This window comes from Centroberyx gerrardi, chromosome 9, assembly GCF_048128805.1.
Source record: "Centroberyx gerrardi isolate f3 chromosome 9, fCenGer3.hap1.cur.20231027, whole genome shotgun sequence".
NCBI lineage: Eukaryota > Metazoa > Chordata > Actinopteri > Beryciformes > Berycidae > Centroberyx > Centroberyx gerrardi.
Genome location: NC_136005.1, coordinates 16,966,704 through 16,985,936, shown reverse-complemented (window position 1 = coordinate 16,985,936; position 19,233 = coordinate 16,966,704). Strand labels below are relative to the sequence as shown.

Sequence of the window (19,233 nt, the reverse complement as noted above, 5' to 3'; positions counted from 1 at the left end):
AACCAGGAAATAGCAGATAAGCCTGACAAAGACAACCTTGCTCTTGACAAGTTTATTTGTTTTTTGTGATGTCTTATTACTGGAGCTTTTACCCTGTGCCCTTCACCTTTCTGCCACACATCGACTTCTGCAACAATATTGCATATTTTCCCTCACTTTCAGCCATAAAATGCAACACAGTTGCACACCGGCCATCAAGATACAGAGGACAAACACAAGGAAGTCCAATCTTCACAGCAATAATCTCATAGGTTGTACTTGTCCTGAAAAGTTGGTGTAGCTCATAGCCAATAACCAAGCAGTATGCTATACAGCGAATGGGACAAAGGGAAACGGCCTACATCTGGCTCCTCCAACACCAAATGACAGGCCTGGCCCTGGTGTAATCACTACCTCTAGAGCGGAAACATTGCTGGTTTCTTCTGACGGGGAAGGCTTTCATGCTACGCATAAACAACTACCTATTTGCATGTTTCAACAGATATTCCTCACACCTTATCTTGTACAGGATGACGTGTATAGCCAGAAAATGAGGCATCCCACTAGCTCCAATAGATCTAAACACGGTAGAAATACAGACAACCCAGGCGAGGCTTTCCTCAAGGCAAAGACAGGGTGGTTTCTTTGGTGAAGGCAGACCCAAACATCAATTATGCTCCAAACCCTTTCTCCCAAAGCCAAGAATAATCTTCCTCAGCAGGGCTCAATTATAGGTTATTTCTAGCTAAACTCATTCCATGTTGTGTACTACAGTATACTAACTCTTTCAATGCAAAAAAAATTATTCTATGATCAGTGACCCACATTTATCAAACAAACATAGTTCTTAAACTGAATCTTAAAATGAATGTGTGTGATTTTCAACATTTTCAGTTGACTTGGTATCAATTTCATCTTGCCCGTAAGAGGCGGCGCAACGTCATTCCTACTCTGATAGCATATATTCTCCATGGGGACAACAGAATATGCGTTACATATTACTTCTTACATTTCCATTAAGTTTGACAAGTTTATCAACAAAATTGTCTTTCAATCGGTTTGTTTCAGGGTATTTGTGTTTCTATGTAGAGGGCATTATTGTGATGAGAAGAAGCCTCTTGGGCAGAGGTGAGCTTCATGAACAGCAGAGAGATAATGAGATATACCTGTTAATTTCCAAAATGCTACACTTCCATGTTGAGGAGTAAAAAAAATTATCATCATTCATTATGACCACGAAGAGGGGTGCTAGTCAAAAGTGGAACAGTCAAGCCTAACATTTAACTTCATTAAAATTTGAGTGGCTTCAAATCAAATTTATGTGCAAATCCTTAAACACATCTTCATTGCTCTGGTTAATAATTTAGCCCTGAGCAAATGCAGATGCACAAACACACACACCTGTATCCAACCATTCAGTCTAGGTTTAGATAAGGGGTCATCTGCTGCATACTGGCCAAACAAATGAAACCTGTTATAATGGCCATAAGAGAACATCACACAGTTGTGGATTTCCCCTAAGTGCTGCTGATATGGAAGCAGGTGAACTGCTGTGAGGTCATGGGTCATAGAAGCAGGTGGTGAAGGGAATCAACCAGCCAAGATATGTGTGCAGCTGTGAGTTCCCAGTCCATGTAAACAGAGGAACACCTCAAATTTGTTTTCCGCAGATGGCAAAACGGCAGTCAGTAGCAGCCGCGTAGATTAACAAGGAATAGAAAAAAAAAATTCGAATGATGGTATGATAAATCCAACAGTTTAATTGGTAAAAATGCTGCTAGTATGCTAGCAGCTGCTAGCAGGACACAAAAAAAAAATTCAACAGAGGGAAGCATTTCATCACTGCAGAAGTGTTAATAAAACACAACATACCACCACATCCACAAACAACAGACTTTTTGTCAAACAACAGGATTATTAAAGGAAGAACACTGAGGAAAAAATGGAGTTCCTATTCCTGTATTACATAATATTTTTGTAGCCACCATTGAACTGCTGAGTTAACAGTTAATCCTAGCAGGGGGCAGCTTAGTGAGGGGCCAGTGAGGGAGCGTTTTTACAGAGCTTGGTTTTTATCCCCATACTCATCAATGCCATTAATGTCTTACCAGATTAAACCAAACACACACATTCCCTGGAATTATGCCCCGGATAATCGCAGATAGATGCCTATCTGCAATCTAGAGGGATTCCCTGTAGTTTATGTAGTTGTGCGTGTGCAGGAGAATACACTACACATCTGCACTACCATCAGGGGCTTATCTCTGAAGAGACATGGGAGATCAGTCAGTTGCACAGACCCATGACTGAGGCTGACCAGAGCGAGCACAACATTGTCAACTCTGTGTATAAAATACTTTAAATATATTATTCTCCATAGCAGCGTCACATCAGCAGTACTGCATTAGCCAACTGACATAACATTGCAGCAAAAGCAAACACTGTCAGATAAGTGGAAATTAAATTCAATGTCATCTTCTTCTAACAGGAGTACAAGAGTTTCTATCTGCTGAACTACTGTGATCTAAAGTATTCAAGACACTATACAAGAGCACCAAAGTCCTTGTATTAAGTGGATACTTATTATTCAGATCATATTCAACTCTCATGTGGGCCCATGAGTGAAACAAACTGACTTGTCTCCTGTCATTGTGCATTGTGCCTACGTCTGAAATAGTTGGCCATCTCCACCTCCAGCCTCACAGCAGACTGACCAGATTCCTCTTTCTCTGTCTGTGTCCCAGGCCCACTGCTTGGGTCGCTACAGAACAAGAACAAATCCCTCATTGTATGTCTGATGCACTCTGAACAGGGAAAATAAAGTCCTCAGAAGAATGTTAAATGGATAGCTGACAGTTCTCTCACTGTCAGAGGACTGTCATGCTTAGGCATGTTTTTTTGCTTAGTCCCGTCAAATACACTATCTCTTTCTTCTGTTGAGTGACCTCACACATACAAAATATTGTTCTCATGGATATATACAGAAAAATGGTTGCTTTCCTTAACTGTTTTGGTTCCCAGAGAGAAATCACTGCAATTAACAACAGCATAGGTAGCTAATAGAGTGCATGGTTATTTTGATACTGAGGGAGAACATAGCAGAACATTTTGATATTGTAAAGACCTATATAGTTTTGTTTGTTTAGTTTATGACAAGATTAAAACTATTTGTAGTTAGGGTTAGCTATATTATCCAGCTAGCGGTGGCATGGAACGGCCACAAGGAAAAATACCTGGAGATGAATGCGATGGGCAAACAGATTTGCTTGCATTCTTGTAATATTCGCTGTGAAGTCACGTTTTTAACGTTTGCCAACGTCAGTGCATATTACAAGTTTGCTAGTGAATACGTAGACATTAGTTAGCTAACATAAACAAGCATAAGTAGACATGGAGCCTGCTGGCATGCAGTAGCTAAAGATAACGTTAGCTAGCCTAAGGTAGCTTTTAGTTAGCAACTAGCCTGATGTCGATACTGTGTTGGGCAAGCTGCTAACGTTAAGCAGGTGGCTAGCTAGCAATAGCAGCAACTTGATTTAGCTGGCCAATCAGTTGTCAACTGAAGGTTAACGTTCAACAAGCCAAAACAATAGCTGACTTAATAGCCCAACTAACTGACAACGCTATAACTGATGAGAACCGGAATCTCGACAGTGCTTACACTTTAACTGGCAAGGTAGCTAGGTAATTATCCAACACTAGCGGACGAGCCAAACTCCTTTAGCATGCTAAACTACGGTAGCCAGTTTTGGTACCATAGTTTGAAAGCTAACGTTAACGGTGCAGTTAATCAAATCACGAAACTTAACGTTAGCTAACGTTAACTATATTAGATAGCAACTGCTGTGTCCTCAATTACTTCAACATTCGTTCAGCTAACGTTACTCACAACTTTTGTCTCCTCTTCCTTTACTTTAGCTAGGTAGCTAGCTTGCAGATTGGAACGTTCTTTTCATTTTGACCAACAAGCTTCAACGTCCTGGCCCTCCTCCATCGGAAGGATTTACGTAGAGGTGTGATTTTTTTTTTTCTCAATCTGGGTTCTAGTGGTGGGAGCTAGCGCCACTGTCAGAGCAGTAGCCTATCTGGCCCGCCTTCTTGCTTAGGATTGGCTGTGATTGTGTACGCCCACATAGAATCGACCGTTCTATTTCAGCAAATACGTGGCAATCATAAGAAAACGCCCTGGTGATTGGATGACATTTTGGGGGTGAGATTGGATGAGTTCGATTCAGGACCCGAGAGATATTTTTTACCTTCTATTTCAAAGGTCCGTTACGGGGCAGAGAAAAGACAGTCGGAGTCCTTGTTTTGTGGATCGAACAAATTTCAAAGATAACCAAAGGCAAACAGATATTATCACAAATTTAGTGAAGGGTAGACCCACCCAAATACCGTTTACCCTTTTATGTATAGAGTAGAGTTTACCCACCTTTGATGACCTATATCGTTTTACGAAATAATACATACATTTATAGCAAACAACATAGTAATAAATAGTATCAATCAGATGGAAGAAATCAAATGAATTTCAGGAAAACATAAATGACTCTTTTTCTAACAATTTTACTGATTTGTGTCACTTTATTGTTAGGAAAGACAAGAGCGTCAGCGCCGCCCAATCGGGCTATCCCTTGTTAGTAAACAAGTTTCATCAAAGTTGGTAATTCAGGAGGTCAGCTGTGAAATTTGTGTGTAGAGTTGTCTCTCTATTTAAAACTGCTCGACCTCTCCTTAACCTAAATTGTGTTGTAAATAATTGGTTAAAACATTCATGGATTACTTTTGAAGTAACGAGCCACTCACAGATGCAATGTATGGATCAAGTACATGTTGTAACCTGTTCAGTGGCTTTATAACACTAGGACAGTTAGTGTAGCTATGTCTTTACATATTCTCAGTCGCACACATCATATGAGGGGCAAGGGGAAATTCACCTTGTTTGTTGAATGACTGCCACTCAATTGCTTGTTTCAAGAGGTCTGTCTTCCCAAGAGTTTGCCTTACAAAGTATATCTTCAAAACTAAGTTTCTGGAAACGGCTTGTACTTTGTCTTCCACACGTAGGAGTCCTGACACCAGCACCACACTGGTTCCTTGCCTAAAGTAGCCTGTAGTATGAGTATTAGACTAAATATTTATTTTGGTGGTCTCTGTCTTAATGAAACTCAAGACTCTGATTAAGAAGAATGGCATTTCTTTCTAGGAGAGCATTATGAACCTTGCTCATTATGTCAGTTAACCTTGACTTTTTCATGTTTCAGTGTCTTCTTGGGTGATGAGACGTCCAAAAAGAAGCCTGTCCTATATGAGGACCTTTGACTCAAAAATTGTGAGAACTATGAAGTTACCCTGACCCAAAGGACTGGTTCAGGACTTTTCTTCTGAAATACCTGTCCCCCAAAAAGATGGTGAGCATTTTCTGTACAATGAATAGGAAATCTTGGTTGAACATAGCAAACACTATTGTCATTAAGTGAGACAATGAACTGTCAATTACACAATCAGAGGGTCTGATTTGTGTCTGATTTTCTATTGTTGACTTTTTTCTTCATAGTCAGAACAAATGTGGAGATAAATGGGATGAGTGAGATTATTAAAGGAGCTGTATCAGAAGTAATATTCCCATAATGCACAGTATGATAACTCCTGAAGAACACAAATATTGTCACAAAAGTCCCAAACATCAGCGCAGAGTCAAAGAGGATGAAGAGGACAACGTTGATAGTATCTTTTCATCTTGGTGAAAGCCATCCCTATCTGTAGCGAGTTTGAATGACTTAATGTTTAACTGAGTGAGGAAGGATTTGGCTATCGGTTTGAGAGAGCTGCATTTATGATGTCAAACCAGACTGATAAGCCTGCGCATACAGTGTTGGTCTGTGTTTTGCCATTGTAAAACTTGTGTTGAAAAGGAATTGTTGTTCATCTGTTACTGTAAATGTAACTGTGACTCTATTCACTGATGGACAGTCTACATGATTGGTTCGCTCAACTGAAAATAGGAGTTGTTCATTTTATTGCTGACAATTAATCTGTAACAGTACAGATTAATTGTCAGCAATGAAGATTTTATATTTCACCCTACTTAGATTGTCCTGCAAAACTACAAGGCAGCTGGTAATTAAACCTAATGACTTTGATATATTGACTTTATCCTTTGGTCCCGATTCAAATAAAACTGTAAACACACTCAAGATCTTTCTGCCCCACTCAAGTCTGTACAGAGTTGAGACTGAAAGGATGGTGGCTCTCCCTTGTGGCAATGCCTTGCATGGCCTCACCTGAATGCATATACCATGTCACAAAATAAGGTATGTCGCACCAGAAAAAAAAAATTCTTATATGCAGTATTTATTGCACTGTAGAAACAAAAAGCTGCAACTGATCTCCACCAGTCCACAGTCAGTCCTTTGGTGTTCTGTAGAGGCTGAAAAATGGAGAGGAATAGATTTAACCAATGCATTTATTTGTGTGTGCATGCGTGTGTCTGTGTATGTAGCTCTGTGAGTATATGATCCATTTACCTCTAGCTTTGCGCTTTCTCCGCAGGTGCAGGTGGAGCTTTACTCTTGCATTGCTCACACACATGGTGGCAGAATCTGTTGGGATAAGACTGTGTTCAGTGACATGCACAGGGTTAAACACTGCCTGAGGGATTTTAACATTCATCTTTCTCTTGAAGCAATAGCTGAGCAGGGCAAAGGGCAATCTATCTGTCGGTCTGAATTTCAGTTGTAATTTTTAATTCTGCCTAAAAGCTCACACACGAAGACGACTATTTGTTTCAACAGAAGTCATACTAAGGAACAAGCTTTCTGGTAAAGGCCTTGAGTGAAACCTGAACACAGGTGACCCACTCAGGAGGCTCATTTCTCAATTGTGTGATGGATTTTTTTTTTTATGACATTTCTGTTTTATTAGACAGCTCAAGGTAGAGAAAGACAGGAAACATGGTTAAGAGAGAGGGGGATGACATGTGACAAAGGTCTTAGGCCGAATTTAAGCCCAGGACGTCACTGTTACATGGTCACCAGGAAGCCCCTGTGTGACTTTTATTGACCACCAATGTTTCAGCACAAAGATAAAAGGCTTTCATCTTTGAATGGCTTGTGCTGAAACGTTGGTGGTCAATAATCATCACACAATTGAGAAAAGAGTGTGAAATTGATATACTCATGCCATCAGCACCTTGCTGGGTTTTATGCTCTATTTTCATTCAGATGGACCACAGGGGCCACATTTGAGTATAGCTACAATTTAACAGTCAAAATGTGACCTTTGCATCTTTAATCTGCAGTTTTTCTTCACTTGTACTATTCTCAAATGGTATGACTAATGGATGGAAAATAAGCTTTTTGAAAAAATGTCATTCCACCATTGCATATATAATTTCAATCCGATGTTTTCAGTTAGATAGAACTTAATTTGTCCCTTGGGGGCAATTGTTATACAAAGAGAAGCAAACCTCCTGCAATTTAAATATGTATTAAAAAAAATTCAAAACTATCTGTCTTATACTGTCAGTATCAAGAGGTTCTTGTATCAAAAGCATCTTGAATTAAGAGTTCTGGAATTCATAAAAAAAAAAAAAAGTCCCCAGTCCCTTCATTTGGTTTTCCATGATAAGGATACTCTGTTTTAGGTTTAGAATTAAATACGGTTTCCTTTCTCAGAAGTCAACAAAATGTAGGATTTACAAAGAATATTATCTTAGAGAAGCACCTTTTTCAGATTTTCACTCTTGCCTTGTGCACGCCAGTGATTCTGTTATTACTATAACACAGCACCACATTTCTTTCGCTGGCATACTCATGCAGACTTGTGTTTTAATTCCAAACTACAAGATAAGCTCCTGACATGAAAAGGCAGTGATAAGAAACAGGATTTACTAGATCTCCCCACCAAAACAAGTTTGTGAAACCTATAAATTCACTTTATTTTTCCCACCTGTGTCCAGAGCCATGGCTTTCACCAGGTCCAAACCCAAGCTTCTGGAACTTGCTTCGGCAAGTTCCAACATAAGACGCCTTCCCCACTGCATAACCAAGGATTCCAGCCACTGAAGAAAAAAGTCATAATCATGAACCAGTGACTGCTGACTGATAGTTGTAAGTGTTACCACCTACAAAATGAAGTCCAATAGACAAACCTGCTAGTTTTGGAAAGGGCCCAAATCGCTTTGATGATTTCCAAATGTCTGCATGGAAAGAGTATAAATTCGGTGATTACATAAATAGTTGCTTTACTGATCTCTTTATAATATGATAGCAGAGTGAGGTTTGAATGTCAGTGTCTTACCATTGTAGATGAGTCCCCCAGTGACAGCCATGCTACCCAGAGAGAGGGGGAGAGCTATGGGAAAATGTAAACAGAAGGACTGAGGTCAATTACGCCACCTGCCCAGAAACTGATACCTATAAGAATCAGAACAAAGTTTGATATATCACATCCTAGTCAACTTCCCTACAAAAGGAAAAGGCAGTAGCTGCTCAGAGTATAAAACTGAGAAAAATGGCCTTTAAAGTTTCGTAATTTGCCAAGCCAAATGACTGTGATATTTGAAAATTTTTTGATTTAGTAAGTGGTAATTCTTTCCATATTAATACTGACCTCAGGCTTGACCTCTACCTCTTATATGAAAATTACTGTAGTCTACCTAAGTATGGTCAACACAAAAGGAAGAGTAATACCAAAGCAAAAGGTAGGAACTACAATTTAAACTGTTATTATTACTCATTATTACTATATTCTCATCAGGCTTATAATTTTTATGGTAAGTTTTCCATTTTGATTTGGACAAAGCCATAGTACAGTAATTTACTTCAATGCTTGATGCAGCAAAAGCAAAAATACAGTAAGGAAAGTTACTGTGATTTGCCTTGATTTCTCTGGTACATTCTGTCCCATATTTTATCTGAAATGCCACACAGTAGAGACAAAATATTTTCCCACAAGCTAAAGCAAGACCAAAATATGACATAAATTATAAAATCTATTTTTTTTTTACCAAAAATCTGGGTTATTGTTTTTTCTCTTTGTAGGACAGAAATTGTAAAACAAACAATGCAGAGGAACTGCTATGAATGTATTACACAGAGATATTTAGAAATAACATGATATGGCAGTAAATAATATGCAAAGTTTACATCATCATCTACTCTCTTCTAAAAACATTTTAAAAAAACACTATAGAGGCCTGGAAAATGACTCAAAAATTATATTATTCATCCATTGTATTCACTATAGAGAATGAACATAAGTAAATAAGTAAGTGTATGAGTACAAGTATAAGTAAACGAGACAAACCCTTTCCTAACCTAAATCATTAGTGGGGTTTTTGTAAAATGGCAATAATAACATCATGTTGCCATTTCTAACATCACTCTGTCTCCACAGATGGTGTTTTCAGAGGCCACAGATTGAATTTCACTAAGCAGAATGTAAACACACATTGTTTAGTGAACAGGGTGTTGATCGATGAGTCCTGCCCAACTGCTGCTATAATAGAGGACTTACATAATACACCTGGAAGAATACACCCAAGATTGGCCAACCATGCCAAATGGTCTCACACCTTGAGGATTTGTTAGTTTTCCATTTGAGGAAACATTAAAACGTATGTGTGTGTGTGTGTGTGTCTAAAAGAGAATACCTCTGTACCAGAAGCTTTCCTCCTGGCATTCCTTCCACACCTGTCTCACATCATCTCTATGGATGTGGCGATCACCAAGGGGACACTGCAAGACACACAGGACAAGTCAGATATCACATCTGGCCCACTTTGGCCCACACCGACCTGTACAAATCACTTCCTTGCCTCTCACCTTCCTCTCCCCTTGCACCGCAGCTGAACCAGCAGCAGCAGCAGCTCCCTCTGCCTTAACTACAACCGTTTGCTCAGTTACTTCAGAAGTCATGATGCAAATGGTCAGCAACAAAATATCGCTGTGTGTGTTAGTCTCTCAACTTCCAGTAATCCCTTTTGGATCTGTAATGCGGAACTTTTTCAGCCGTGCGTATCCTTCCCTCTCTCAGCTACTCAAGTCTATCTAAGTGTAATTGGTCCTCCCATTACTACGTCCTTAACTCCACCCCACTTGGAGTAAATAAGAGGCCCTATCCATTAAGGGTTGTTGAAACATTTTAACATAGTATAGACCACCAGAGCAGCTCTCTCTATATCTATTTCTCACTCTATTTGATTAGGCATTATGGGTAAATTGAGATTGTGCAGGACAAAACTAATTGGATAGTAAACCTAGATTTAAAAAATTAGAAAAGAAAATGTGTCATGCAAAATAAAATGTTTTTCTGAGTCTTTTGAGGTGAAAGACACACATTGTGGCCATCTGGCTGATACAGTGTTCAGGTTCAGGCTCACCTCTGTACACTGCAAGAAACACCTTGATTTATATGGGTAGCGTTTAGTGTGGCTTCTTTCATGTCTTTCTTTTATATCCTTGTTTAGCAGATCAATCATTATCATTTGCAATTATTCATGGGATATAATGATAAAACGTGATCATAAATCCATAAATGAGTGAGTTGGTCCAAAGTCTGCTGTCTCTTCCAAAGTCTTGCCATAATCTTAACATTAGGTCTACTGTAAAATAGAAGCAATCAGTGTTTCATGTTGAAATGGTTGAATGTTGAAAATAATCTTGTGTTTCTCGTGCTGATAAGCAGGTGAATGGGTTGTTTTTTCATACATGAAATACACAATTTAGTGGACAGTACAATTACGAACAAACAAAATACGTTACATAAAGGTGAGACCCTACTTTGCAGCAGAGGAGAAAAGAGTACTGAAATATTTTACTTACTGTAATTAAAGGTAGCCTCCTGCTTCTAGTCCAAGGTCTGACTGGGGCTGATTCCTTTTCAGCTCATATCAGATTACACTACAGTTGTGAGAATTTGAGTCCTTAATGAATGGTTTAATAAGAATGTGATACTCAATTGATAGGGAAATCACTTTGTCCCTCTCCACAAGGAAGCAGTATCCATGACAGCACAACTTCCCTGGTGCTTCAGTGTCTTGCTCAAGGACACTTCAGTAGGCTTGGCTAGAGGCTTGAACCCAAGCTCTCCATTTGAGGAGCAGTCTCCCTATTCACTATGCAACCCTGCCACCCTATTGATCGACTATAAATGGCAGATATCATATGTGCCAACTACTCTTAGGTCTAAAAAAAATATATACTCCTGGACAAATCCTGAAAATATACTCATGCACAAGTAAAATATACATACATACTTTGAAGTATGCATGCAACTTGAAGGTAGAAAGGATGGAGATTGGAAAGGGTGAGGGATTGTAAAGAGTTGGGATTTAGGGAGCTCCATGCTTGCCTTTACCTATAGGGCCCCCAAATCACCAAGGCCGCTCCTAACTCTAAAAATGTACTCAAGTACACTAACCAGAGTACATTAGGCTAGTGGTAGTTACTCGCTGTATAACTCTGCTTTGCACACAGTGCCATGTAATTCACTTTACAGCAATTCAAAAACAACTAAGGGGGCCAACAACAGAAAATCACACCCTTCGCGGTCCAAACCAATCATACTTCACAACCAACGTAACTGCGTTTGAGTGAAAGCATCGGAGTCGCTCGTTTTCATCATATGTAGGATTTCCAATCATCTGACCGAGTTGACCAGAGCAGTGCTGTTCGTCGGTGTTGTTCCGGACTGCGTGAACTTCAAGAGTTGCACCGTAACCGATGCTCTGGGTCGAGACATCAGCAGACACCTCAGGTCTCTACCGTGGCCCGTAAGAACGGTCTCTACCGAGTGCTGCCCAGGCGGAGGGCAGGCGAGGTAGGCGTTGACCGACAAAACTCCCACTGACCGACGCACCAATCTCAACCCGGTTGCCTTTACGAACGAACCCAAAGAGCGGGTTACAAGGGGAGGTTCGTTATTACTGAATTGACCAATAAAATTCCATCGTGGGCTGGTTTTCATTCTTGCACGAGGAAATTCTGGTGATTGACGTGTGCATATAGATTCACCAACCAATGAATGGCTGCGCTAGCACAGCCTGTTTGGGAACTCTGACCAGTCATATTTGTTCATGGGAGGGATGTATTTCTTTGTCTACCTCCTCGTGACATGACACCTTGAGCAGCCAATCGACGGCGAACAAAGGCGCGGCCAACAGGCTCCTTTCTAATCTAAATCACCAGTGGGCGTGGCTTACGTTGACAAGTCCCGCCTATTGGCCGGTCTGCGGACTTCCCACAGACAGTTGTATGTTTCATAAAAATGCACTCTGATGCGGCAAGTAAGTAGTAACGTTACAGAGGCTTTTGTCGATCATTTAATACACATCGATGATACAGCGTTTATCGGAGACAAGCAGCCAGATGCTTTGTGTTTCTACGCCCGCTTTTGGCCCGTGGTTCTGTACAAGCTGATAACGCATGAATTCCGTGCTATTGCTGGTCTCTTTGTATTTTCCAGTGCTGTCTTGGGGCGACAACAAAGGAGGAATAGTGTAATTTCAGTTGCTGTGGACATGCAGTAGGCTACTTTTGACACGGCAGTTGTCCTTAAGTCCGTTTTCGTGTAACGTTAGCGTTGTTCAGTTGAATGCAGCCTACGTGAGTTAAAATTAACAAGATTTTCGGCCATAATTGATGCGTTGGAGTCTCTATATGGATTATTACTGAGGTTGCGCTATGCGTGTCAACTCAAACTTGGGAACAACATAATGCAATTGTAAATCGGTCATTTTTCCAGTCAACTGCGGACAATTACAGAGAATGAAAATTGTGACGCAGTTGTGTAAAACATCTTTCATTGCCTGCTGCAGTAGTGCTGTCGGGCTCTGCGGCACCTACATCAGCTGCTGCAAAAGATCTGCGCAATGCTTATGTGCTAGTAGACATTTAATGTTACATTTTTTGGAACAATGTAAAATGCATTCAATCAGTTGGGGTGAATGTTGGGGGGAGAGGGGTCTGAATGAAATAATTGTTTTTCAAGGCTTGGGAATTGTAGTTTGATTTCCCAAGCAGAGCCGAGGTTTCTATGGCCCCTTTTACGGAAATGGACTACAACGCCCATGTACCCAACTCTCTAGATACTTTGTAAACTCTGTGCAAGTTGTGCGTCTGCACTGCTATTTTAGGTATGCAGCTAGTGCTATCTACTCGGCACTGTGTTGATTTGTCTCGTTTTGGCCTTTGGAAACATATTGAAAGCAACTGTACTGGATGACAGCTTTTGAACACAAATGACTAGATGACATTTGGCGACAAGGTAGCTTGCACGACAAAAAATACTTTAGTGTTTGCATGTATGTCGAGGAGAGCAGACAGAGACTCCCTCATGCGTGCATGATCATTTTTCTGTCGTTTTATACTTTTTAAACCTGTAATCATAGGAATTGAGACGAGAAGAGAGTAATCTGAGCATTGTAAGATCTATCTTGATTATTGAAGAAAACAGCTCGAGCTCAGATTTATACGTTTAGTGCCATAATGATGTCACCGTCCAGTCATCACAACTGCTTTGATAGAGTTAAAAATGAACTGTTCTCAATATGCAGGATAGTGTGAACTATGCTCATTTACTTGTATCTTGCTCTTGAGTTTTATTAAGAGCTGAAGCGTATGTACACTGGTATGGTATTAATTTTCATAAAGTTGTCTCTTTTTTTGTGGGAATAGATTTTCAGCTGAATTCCCACTTGACTACACTGGCCAGCATCCACAAGATCTACCACACCCTGCACAGGCTGGTAAATACATATTGGCAGCTTGTATATTTTAGCTGTGTGTGTGTGTGTGTGAGTGAGCGCAGTGCGTGTGTGAGCGTGCACTGTGTACACGTGTGTCTGCCCACAAGCATGTGGCTAACATTTTTGTGTATCTCTCTTGACAGAACCTGACGGAAGACGTTGGACAGGATAGTCACCCCTCAGGTACTAACACAGCTGGTCCTTGTGTGCATTTGCTATAGCTTGCAACTTTAAATGCTGTCACTATTACTGGGACATAGTCGTGTAAAAACTCCTACCATGGTGGGGTTTTGCTGCTCTGAGTTTTACTGCCAACATGTTAGAGAACATGCACGTTAGAGTAAATATGCATTATCTATGAATTGCTTATAATATGCTCTTTCATTTTGTCTTCCCCTTCCATCCCCAGCTTGTTGCTCTAGAGCCATGCCTCCTAGGAAAAAGAGGAGACCCTCTGCTGGAGATGACATGTCAGCCAAGAAAAGTCGTCAGGACAGGTATGCCATCCCTATTGTTCATAACTCTCATTAAAATGTTACAAAAGATTCAAAGACTGCCTGTCTAATAGCATAGTGATAACTCATAATCTTCTCCAGTCATGTCGAAGCATTGAGTGTTGAGGAGGCCTATTATAGCACAATGTGTGTACACACCCTGCAGAGATTTGTTAGAAATAGGCTTTTTTTTAAATCACATTGTCTAGTTTTAATATTCTGAAGTTAGGGAAGTGTTATGCTTGCTGTAATCCTGCTCAGCGTGTGACTAAAATTGTCTTCTTTTATCTGCAGTGTTTTCAGAAAACATGAGACAACACAAATCCGTGAGGAGGAGACATTTTCCAGTAAAAGATGCTTGGAGTGGTTCTATGAGTATGCAGGTGAGGTATTGGCGTATTTGTTAATATCAGCTATCGGCCGCTCCGTTCAGAACATCATGCATTCTTTCAAATCTTAAGTAGTCCACCGCACTCACTGAGAAGCCAGGCCAACCATCATTTATACCATTACTTTATTAGACAGGTTAAGATGGCGAACAACGCATTTCGCCAAAGCTTCGTCAGGTTCGCATGTTTCTTGCCGCTAGCACCTTGCTGTGCGCAGAGCATTTTGGATTGGAATGACCATCATACATTCTTTGTTTACTCTTTGCAACTATGCTGTAGAAAGTGTATTACTGTATCGTATGCATGGTGTCATATAAGACCACTGGTCAATACAATCGGTGTTTAGTCTCAGGTGTTTAGATTGATGCTGTACATGGTGGATAATGGCTTCATGCTCGTCTGTCTAAAACAGGCTGTGATGATGTGGTGGGTCCAGAGGGCATGGAGAAGTTCTGTGAGGACATTGGAGTGGAACCAGAGAATGTAAGGAGCTTATTTGCCTTTTTAGAGTTTCTCAATTTTTTGACTAGTTATACAGTTTTTGTTACAGCTGCATAGTTTCAATTTCTTTAGCCCTCTACTTCTTTACATTGATTCTTTGACAAAACAAAGTATCAAACACGCATCTGGACATCTGTTCTCTGTTTGACATCTAATGGACTTTGCCAGTTCACTTGTTGGATGAATAATCTAGATCGATAGCATCATCTCACACGAAAGGATATCTGTGGACATAAAGGGTGTTGTTTGTGCCCAGGTGGTGATGCTGGTTCTGGCCTGGAAGCTGGATGCCCAGAGTATGGGCTATTTCACTCTGCAGGAGTGGCTGAGAGGCATGGGCTCGCTGCAGTAAGTCGGTCTCCTACCATTTGTTTTGTAGATGTTGTATTCAAGTTTGATTCTTGCCTTGCTGTTTTTCTCTGTCTCTCATGTCTTGTAATGGTGCTTCAGTGGTCACTAGAGCAGCTGGTGGAGTGAGGAGTGTGGCTAAGGTGGTTTTCTGCTGTTGTCAGGTGTGACTCCACGGAGAGGCTGAGGAACTCCCTTGACTACCTGAGATCTGTCCTAAATGACACCACCAGTTTTAAGCTCATTTACAGATATGCCTTTGATTTTGCTCGGGTGAGTCCAGCAAAGCCTAAAATGCTCACATACTTCTTTGCTAAGTAGTACTTAAAACCTCCTTCAGGACCTATCCAAACCAGTGTTTGGAACACTCTTGATCATTTGAGTATGCCAAGATCATTTTCCAGTTTGACTTGCAGTGCGAAAGCTCTTATCAAACGTGTAGCTTGATCTGTTTACATATCCTGGCGTTTGGCTGAAGTAGACATGCTTTCAGGAAAGCAACTCACTCGGAGGTTATAGTGCATGAAAGCATAAATAATAGTGAATGAAAACATGCAGTGACTGCGACAATAATGCCATATTTGATTAACACAATCATTAAGCAATGGGTTTGAGAATTTGATCTGTTTTGTGTATGGGGTCTAAGGTTGCAGATAATGATGTTACTGGAGTGTCCCTCTGTTTGAACTATGGTTGATAGACATTACACCTTGACCTCATGAACCCCTGGGTGTTTTTGGTTGGACAGGAAAAGGATCAGAGGAGTTTGGACTTGAACACGGCCAAGTGTATGCTGGGACTTCTTCTTGGGAAGACGTGGCCTCTGTTTCCTGTGTTTAATCAGTTTCTAGAGGTAAGAGCCTTGTCCAGAATTTTCTGCCAGCCCCAGCAGCCATTACAATAGTGTAGATCAGACCATATCTCATAGGTATATCTAAGACTGTTACAGTTACAGTTTGACCTTGGATAGAGTTGCTGTAACTAAAAAGGTTGTTGTGTTGTATTGACCCAAGGCATTTATGTGTTCTTCAGCAATCCAAGTACAAAGTCATCAACAAAGACCAATGGTGCAATGTTTTAGAGTTCAGCAGGACAATCAACCTGGACCTCAGTAACTATGATGAGGATGGTGCCTGTGAGTGAACACACTGTGAACGCCATACATATATTTGACAGTAGCATTTCAGGAGAGTGTTGTGCAAATAACCATTCTAATCTCCTTCTTTTGTCAGGGCCAGTTTTGTTGGATGAGTTTGTGGAATGGTACAAGGAAAGAGAGATGTCATAGCTGCAGAGCAAAAACAGAAGACTTGTAAAAAAAGATGACTATGACAACAACGGCTTTGAGAATCAACAACTAATAAGTAAACAATACAAAAATGGTAAAGGTGAATGTCAGCAATGACAGTGGGTGCTTCCTGGTAACGGAGGGGTTTGGGCTGTGGGTGGGTGAGGGTCGGGGGGCCGTGTTTCAGCCTGGGTGCATGCTGCCCAGAGTGTTAAGGCTGAGGGCTGTCATTGTGGAGTCATGTTCCCTACCAATGTTGCATAGTGGGTAAGCTTGCAGCAAGCCCCAGTGGCATTGCTCTCCCTCACTGTGACATGTCATATTGCTGTCTGTGTTAGGATAACATGGTATCATAAATGGATGATGTAAGCAAAATGGTATTGTGTGGGAGAACCACTCCTCACCCCTTGTCTCCAGCACAGAGAAACCAACAGAAGTGACCATTCATGCATTTTGTCTGAGTCTTAAATAGGGTCACTTTGGCCTGGGCACATTTGAATATTGTATATCTGTGCATTGAACTTGAACTCGTGCTTGTCTGGACAGATGACAATAACCATCAGTGACAGATGACAGCGACCATAGTTTCTCCTATTTTGAGTTGGATTGGAATTCTTAAAGAAGCACACTGTGTCAAATGGTTGAATGCAGGCTTCTGATGCCTGGACAGTTTACTATTGATTTGTGCCAGTGAGTTTTTTTTTTTTCTCTTTCAGTTTTTCTCCCCTCTTACTCTGTTGCTCCAGCTTATGCTACAGTTTGCTAACCCCCTGCAAAGGCTTCAGACCTCATAACACTAAACAAATCAGCATTGCTGCTTACTAACTCTTATTACAGTACAGCGATCAGTCACTGGCGCTCTGATCAGCATTTATTGGTCTAATGGCCAATTTATGTATCTATGCTGTGTTGGTAAGAGTATTTTTGTGCCTCAAAACATGGAAGTCACTTTGTGTGTCTCACACACATACCAACAAACCCACATGTATATACACACGCACACACACAAACACACCGAGTGGTCAGGGATTATTTCAGGATGAATTCAGACTGTTGGGGCTGTGTTTTGAGTTGAAATAGAACTAGTTGGTGTCCATTTTGTCTTGATATGTGGCATCTGTTGTGTCTTCCTTAGTCCATTGATAGTTTCAGGTCTCCAATTACTAGTAGCATCTCTCCCCAACACTGACAGTGTTAATAGAACTACAGTGGAAGACCAGTGACCCTCTCAGGATGAGGTCCTTTAGGCTCAAGTAGAAAGGTAGGTTTGCTGAATGCGTTGCTTTGTATCACCCCTAGGGTCTAATCAAAACGATGGACACTGACAGTTTGGAACTGTGTAATGATGCTATGCTGTTCTTTTCGCCTAGTATAATGTTCTTGTAACACATGTATAAACTTTTGTCTCTGGCTGTGGTGTGATGCAGAATCGTCAGAAGATTTAATATTTGCATGCATGCTCCATCAGAGCCTTTTGTGAATGGATGAGTTTTTTGAAAATGTTTTTTTGTTTGTTTTGTTTTGTACAGGAATTTTGTGCAAGTGTTTTGTGCTTCATTTGATATTCACGATCATGTTCTCTTAACTTATGAAAGTCATGATCGTGTCTGTTAAGACCTGGAACACACCTGTAACCTCACGGTGGAACAGGAGTTCCCTCCTGCATTTACCCCATATTACACATCCTCACACATGCTGTAAAGCTCTAGGAACGGGCCTCTAGTGTACAGGGTCTAATTTTATTTATTGGAAGTGCTTAACCTTTGTTACAACTTTTCAACCACACACATCAAAAAATTGACATTGAAATTAGTTTTGAAAGTAATATCAAACATTACTATCAGCTTTCATGTCAGTGCATTCCATTGCAGTCTAAACTGTGTAAAAGCTTCTATTGCCATAATGTTGCAATGCATCGATCATCAGCATATAAAAATTTAAGATGGACCTAGTTGATAGATTGCTCACTAAATCCTTGTATAAGAGCTAATTCATTTAGTATTCTTCCATGATAATGCAGGAGGATGAACAACCTAGTCCTAACTGTATATATGTATGTAAACTATGTATGTACGTGTCTATATGTCTGTTTTCACTATAACCTATGTCTATATACAAAAATAAAGGGGTTTATTAACTTAATGTCTGATATTTGGCCTCTTCAATTAATACAGGTTATCCATAACTATACAACACATGTTCCTTGCTATACCGTCACTGCTGTTGTCATGTGTAAATGTGATGATTATTAGATGAACATTATATTTCTCATAGATGAACAGACGAGTTTAAGGTCTCTTACAGTTAATTTATCAATGACACATGATTAAGAGAACATGATGAATTTTCTTTGCAAAATTGATTAAAGGTAGACAAAATAGATGGATGAGTTTAAAAACAAGTTATAGAAATAAAAAATCAAGATGTGCAACATATAGGGTACCATCTCACAATAATCCCTTGGATTTAAATTATTTAACATTT

The 19,233-nt window shown here is 40.3% G+C and overlaps 3 protein-coding genes across 6 annotated transcripts in view; 1 reads left to right on the top strand and 2 right to left on the bottom strand.

The window, feature by feature from the left end:
- Positions 1 to 4,006, bottom strand: part of fryl (furry homolog, like) — a 75,180-nt gene extending 71,174 nt beyond the window's left edge. For both annotated transcript variants that reach the window (XM_078285776.1, XM_078285775.1), the window contains exon 1: positions 3,869 to 4,006. The gene's annotated coding sequence lies outside the window, so the exon portion shown is untranslated. The remainder of the gene's footprint in view (positions 1 to 3,868) is intronic.
- A 2,311-nt stretch (positions 4,007 to 6,317) lies between these two features.
- On the bottom strand, positions 6,318 to 10,019 carry ociad2 (OCIA domain containing 2). The gene is made up of 7 exons (XM_071895659.2): positions 9,807 to 10,019; positions 9,635 to 9,719; positions 8,281 to 8,334; positions 8,132 to 8,179; positions 7,930 to 8,041; positions 6,507 to 6,581; positions 6,318 to 6,409 (listed from the first exon to the last, which is right to left on the bottom strand). The coding sequence occupies exons 1-6, from the start codon at positions 9,897 to 9,899 to the stop codon at positions 6,509 to 6,511; spliced, it is 465 nt and encodes a 154-aa protein (XP_071751760.1). The 5' UTR covers positions 9,900 to 10,019; the 3' UTR covers positions 6,318 to 6,409; positions 6,507 to 6,508.
- A 1,705-nt stretch (positions 10,020 to 11,724) lies between these two features.
- dcun1d4 (DCN1, defective in cullin neddylation 1, domain containing 4 (S. cerevisiae)) lies at positions 11,725 to 18,891 on the top strand. 3 transcript variants are annotated; one of them, XM_071895571.2, is made up of 11 exons: positions 11,725 to 11,802; positions 13,659 to 13,729; positions 13,873 to 13,912; positions 14,139 to 14,226; positions 14,518 to 14,606; positions 15,025 to 15,095; positions 15,370 to 15,461; positions 15,626 to 15,734; positions 16,210 to 16,314; positions 16,494 to 16,596; positions 16,694 to 18,891. In XM_071895571.2, the coding sequence occupies exons 4-11, from the start codon at positions 14,156 to 14,158 to the stop codon at positions 16,747 to 16,749; spliced, it is 696 nt and encodes a 231-aa protein (XP_071751672.1). In that variant the 5' UTR covers positions 11,725 to 11,802; positions 13,659 to 13,729; positions 13,873 to 13,912; positions 14,139 to 14,155; the 3' UTR covers positions 16,750 to 18,891. The 3 variants fall into 3 exon arrangements, with proteins under 3 accessions (XP_071751672.1, XP_071751669.1, XP_071751671.1); XM_071895568.2 differs by lacking the exon at positions 11,725 to 11,802 and adding an exon at positions 12,220 to 12,268; XM_071895570.2 differs by lacking the exon at positions 11,725 to 11,802 and adding an exon at positions 12,949 to 13,248.
- Positions 18,892 to 19,233: the final 342 nt, after the last annotated feature.